The 5504-nt window shown below is 37.6% G+C and overlaps 1 protein-coding gene across 3 annotated transcripts in view; it reads right to left on the reverse strand.

Moving 5' to 3' along the window:
- Positions 1-65: 65 nt before the first annotated feature.
- The window catches only part of LOC102299373 (C-C chemokine receptor type 1-like), a 6406-nt gene continuing 967 nt past the window's right edge, over positions 66-5504 (reverse strand). Inside the window, exons 1-3 of one of the 3 annotated variants that reach the window (XM_014330055.2) lie at positions 4479-4574; positions 3257-3406; positions 66-3043 (exon numbers count right to left, since the gene is read on the reverse strand). In XM_014330055.2, the coding sequence (XP_014185541.2) occupies positions 2148-3043; positions 3257-3406; positions 4479-4485 (1053 nt within the window). In that variant the 5' untranslated portion in view covers positions 4486-4574 and the 3' untranslated portion in view covers positions 66-2147. Of the gene's footprint in view, positions 3044-3256; positions 3407-4478; positions 4575-5504 lie in introns of those variants that run through there. The other 2 variants (XM_042215220.1, XM_042215219.1) reach the window with 2 other exon arrangements.

Below are 5504 nucleotides of genomic sequence, written 5' to 3' on the forward strand. Positions count from 1 at the left end.
CCAGCCTGGGGATGATCCTGGAGTAGCAACCTACCATCACCAGCACGGGAATCACAAGACCCAGCACATTTGTGGTGAACAGGTTGTAACGCTCCGAGACTTTGTTGTTCTCTTTGTTCCAAACACAACACAAGGCTTGTTTTTTTCGTGTTTTATTGATGTGATCTCTTTAGATATGGAGGAATTAACTAACAGTCTTAAAGTCAGCAATCTGATCATGACAAGTGCAAAATAAGAAAAGCAGATTTCACTTCCTGTTTGTCCTTAAGTGAGGTCATTACAAATACTTCAAAGAACAACACAGCATATGGTGGTACAAATTCACACCTTTACAAAATGATTGCTGGTTTTTATTAAAAGTACAAGAGACTTTATTAGTATCATTTTTGTTACTATTATTGTTTGTTTCTTCCTCTTCTTGGTCTCACTGTCGTACAGCCCGGCTGCTCATCATAGATTCTACACTCACAGGACACTTTAGTAGAAATGTTCTCTATTCTGATGCTCACTGTGAACTTTAGCAGGTTGACTTGACCACGACTGCATGTCTGAATGCTCATTTTCATTTTCTGAAGTACATACACCATCCCCTTTGGCACTGCAAACCATCCTGTCTTCAACGTCCCTTAAGTCAGCTTTCTTTGACATTTTGATGCTCACCTTGAACTTCATTGGGTGAACTTCACCATGTCTGCATGTAGTGACACAATCTGTTCAGTTTTGCAACAGTTGTCACTCATATCCTTTGAACCTTTTATTAACATACTGTATGTGAAAATATGAAAATTCCAAGTATTTGAATTCTACATGGGGAAAAAAACCCATTATTTTTGGATTACTGAACTGTTTCCAGGTAATATTTGATGCAGTGGCAAAACTATTCCATTTGTACACCTAAAGGACTCATCACGTCTTTATTCTTTTTTTAAAAAAGAATTAATTTAATTTAAGGACATGAAGGGGCTTGTTACTGCTTATCCTAAAACATACTTTCACCAGACAAAGGAGTTGTATTTTTCAGCAAAACTGGCCTTTTGTGTTAATATGAGTAAAAATAAAGAGACACTGAAAAATGTTTTCAGATAAAGAGTTGTTTTGTTTGTTTCGTTTCAAAAAATAATACTTGTTAAAAAAATCTATAATACTAATCTTTACTAACAAGAATAATTCGAAAGCTTAACTTGATCAACTTTCCCTGAATATTCTAACTATTGATAAAGTCTACCTCCACTAATGTTCCTCTATATGACATCATGCTGCTGTTTTATGAATGTGAACAACTACCTCCATCTCAAAGAACTTTTGACCTTCTTTGTTTTCATCACTGTGTACAGAATTTGTCATTACAATAACAATGAGAAACAGAACATGCAAATATTCTTCTCAAAAGCAATAATGTACTTCTCCAACATGACAGTCCACTTTATGACCTTCATGTGACATGAGTTCGAGATCTGCAGTATCATTTATTGTCTTAGCAAAGCAATAATACAAAATCTGGATAACAGATGATTGGATGCCTGACTCCAATCAGCTCCATTGGTAAACAATGACAAATACAAGGATCCACAACATAATACTACAAACAAAAGAACTATATAAGGCTAAAAATCAGAAAACAACGTGGAAGTAGAGAAAATTACAATTCACACATGCAGCTATTTCACATCTTCTTTTGCGCAAAGAAAATCTAAAACTGTTGTACGCTATTTTTGGTGCATTTCTGCAAAATAGCAAACTCATTAAAAATGTGTGAAGAACAAAGCAAACTGTTACAAGTTGCTATAAACAGCAGGTTCAGTTTAATGGACCATCTAATGTAAGTCAGCCTGAGCAAAACAAGGAAGGGCATCACATAGTAAGATACTTGAGATTCTATAAAGCAGTTAGCAGTGCTAACATGTTAATTTTATAAGTAGGCAGAATTTACTTCTACAATCTTATGGTCAGAATCAAATATAAACCAATGTAAATGCAAAGGGTCCAAAAGTGTACAGAGACATTTTGAAGGTGACTCACAGGTGAAGAACACTGTGGTATTTGTCAGATAGAAGTGACCAAATGAACAATACGAACATGATGCACGGTCTGCAGTAATAACAGGGTGAAACATTCATGTAAAAATACTTACAACTGCCCTCCACCTCCTACAGTTTAAAAGAGGAGGTGATTTCAGAGCCCCTGGACATAACTGAGCTCCTCCTGAATGAGCTGTCTGTCAGATCTCTGCTGTAACCAGGCATCAACTTTTTCAGCAGCTGCAAGGCTCGTCTCATAAACTTCTCTCCCACAAAAGCATAAATGATGGGATTCAGACAGCAGTGAGTGTAAGCTAAGGCCTCGGTCACTGTTATTGACAGCTTTACATTTTTGTACCAGGTTTCATCATTGAGGATTATTTCTCTTTCCTGAAGAAACTCCAGGAAAAGGGAAATGTTATATGGAGCCCAGAGGAAGAAGAATACAACCACTATACAGATGATCAGCTTGACAATGCGGTGCTTCTTTGCAGTCCTCATGTTTACCAGCCTGGGGATGATCCTGGAGTAGCAACCTACCATTACCAGCACGGGAATCACAAGACCCAGCACATTTGTGGTGAACAGGTTGTAATGCTCCCAGACTTTGCTCTCCTCAGGATAGTCACATCCAAACTTCTGGTACTCCTCTGTTTCCTCTATGAAGATAAAATCCGGCAGAGAGACAAACAAGCTCAGCATCCAAACGAGCACGGTCAGAATGATGGCTGCCTTCTTTGTGCGATAACGTGCAACCCTGTGAGCATGCACGATGATCATGTAGCGGTCCAGCGTCATGACAACCATGAAGAAGATGCTGCTGAAGAAGCCAATGTGGTGAGAGCCAGAGATCAAACGGCACATGAAGTCTCCAAAGGGCCACTGGCCAACCCTGGTGTTGTGAGAGAAGAAAGGCAGCATGAAGACGAAGAGGAGGTCAGAGAGAGCCAGGTTGAAGAGGCAGATGTCTGTCAGGTTGCTCTGATTGCGATGCTTCACCAGGACACACACCACTAGTCCATTACCTTTGGAAGAAAAGATACAATAAGTGTAAATGTCACACTGTTACATATTCTTTCTGTCTCTTTCTCTCTGTCGGTCTCATGTTGTTGTGTTGCACATAAACACACCTGCATACAGAGTTTAGGCCTAAAACGTGCTTTCTGTTCCCATAAGGGACAACAGGTCCCTGCAATGTGTAAATACAATACAATCCCCACACAAGAAGACACACCTACCTATGAAGCCCAGGATGAAAACCAAACTGTAGAGAGTGGCAAGAAATGCTCGGCTGAATTCCTTTACATCGGTGGAGTTGGCTGGAGCATAGTCTCCGTAATCAAAATCACTGTAATTGCCATAATTGTCTTCTCTGTTATTAAATTCTGCTGAGAGAGAGAGAATGATGTCATTAGTACTAGTAGTAGTATCAGTAATAGTCTTTCAGCTCTGTTTGTAATATTTAGATGCATAGTCAAAAAACATATGCAAGTTGATCAAATGTAAAGTTAATTGTATTATCTGGATAAAGAAAAAAATAAATAAATATATATATATATAAATTTTTGCTTTTTGTCTCCTGAGGAAGGTGAATAGAAAATTAAATAGTATTGCTGCTTCATCCGTTTTTATTGGGACAGAAGAAGAACGTGCTAGTTAAAGTAGTAGCGGTAGTATTCTTGCCGACATGTTGCTGTTTGAAAAGGGAAATTTCCTTAACCATGAGCACCACAAATGCTACTCCATTCAGCTCTGCTGCATTGGGCTTTTGGCCCCCAGCCAGTTGATAATTGATTGCCACCTTTTGGTTGTCACAGGTACTCCCTGCTTAGGAAAGTTCTCACCACTTCACATCAATCCATAATGTGACGCTCCTGTATTAAAGCAGGATTTAAGTCTCCTTGGCTATGATTTAAACCTGTAACTATTCTGAAGAAAGGTCATAAAAGGCTTTAAACCCATAAACCCAGCGTCAGCTTGTGCAATCATAAACCTGCTCATTTCAGCAGGCGTAATAAACGTTACTATTCAATTTGGCCTGTTTGTTAATGATTATTTTTCACGCTAGTATGTTTTGGTCATAGTGATATTATTTAACATAATTATCATTGTACAACTCTATTGTCTACCTTAAAAAAATACATGTTTGTGGGTGAGATGATTGTAGATATAAAGGTCAACCACAAGACATTGTGGCAATCCATATCTTTTGAATAATTTCAAAAATTATCTTCAAACACAGTAGACTAAAATAAAAAACAAACGTGTAGACTAAATTTAGAAATAGCAATCATGAACTAATTGTGATATAATTTCAATTATAGCATTTGGTTTTGAATCCCTGCGGCAACTCGTACAGCTGTGAACGTTACACATTATTAAAAAAATATTTTTAAGAACTCTGAAAGATATTACACTTTAAATATACTAAATTCTGCATTACTATTAAAATGTATTCACCTGACATGGTGATATCTCAGTGTTGTATCTTCCAAACACGTCAAGTCAGGAACTCTTTTTTTGATTTTTTTATTGATGTGATCCCTTTAGATGTTCAGAGATAAACTAACTGTCTTAAAGTCAGCAGTCTTATAATGAGGAGCACAGTAGAAAAGCAGATTTCACTTCCTGTACGTCCTCAAGTGAGATCTTTATCAGGAGTCTGCTTAAAATCTAGACAGCTAGATAATACTTCAAAGTGCAAGACAGCTTTTGGTGACCCAAATTCACACCTTCACAAGATGACTGCTAGTTTTTAGCGCGTCACAATGCTTATTATTATTATCATTTCTTTCTTTATTTGTTCCTTCATCTTCTTGATTCCATTGTTATACATTACCGCTGTATATCTCAGGACACTTTAGTAAAGACACCTTGTTATCACTGGACTGAGTTTTGCTTTCAGAACTACTTCAATACAACATGGCATAGATTCAACAAGCTGCTGGTTCATATTGATGATGATAGCTTGCCTCTGGCATCAAAAGCACATTTTTCACCCAGAGAGCTGCCACTCAATTGTTTTGTTTCTTCTGTAAACCTCACTGATGGCAGATATAGATAACAACAGAAATGAAGATAAAAATAGAGATACTGTTTGTGATAGAGACGTAGATAAGATAGGGACAGAGATAGAGTTAGTGATAGCAAAGGAGATAAAGACTTAGTGATAGAGATATAAACTGCAAGTTAGACACTGAGGCTTTTGGCGATGAGGGGGCTCTACCTTGCAGCAGTTGGGTGGTTGTGTCACATCTGCCCAGAGGTGGGAAAGTACAGACATTCTCTACTTGGGTAGAAGTACAGACACTAGTGTTGAAAAATACTCCAGTAGAAGTTGAAGTAGTGAAAAAGTACAGTCACTGAAATGAAGAAAGTAAAAAGTTGCTCTCTGGATGATGTTTCTGCCAGCTGTTTTTGTGCAATGCTACCTGAACCTTGTTCTATATTAATGTAATAATAAAATAATATTGAGATCACAAACTT

The sequence above is a fragment of the Haplochromis burtoni genome, unplaced genomic scaffold (assembly GCF_018398535.1).
Source record: "Haplochromis burtoni strain Fernald_Lab_line unplaced genomic scaffold, NCSU_Asbu1 Contig_683, whole genome shotgun sequence".
Taxonomy (NCBI): Eukaryota; Metazoa; Chordata; class Actinopteri; order Cichliformes; family Cichlidae; genus Haplochromis; species Haplochromis burtoni.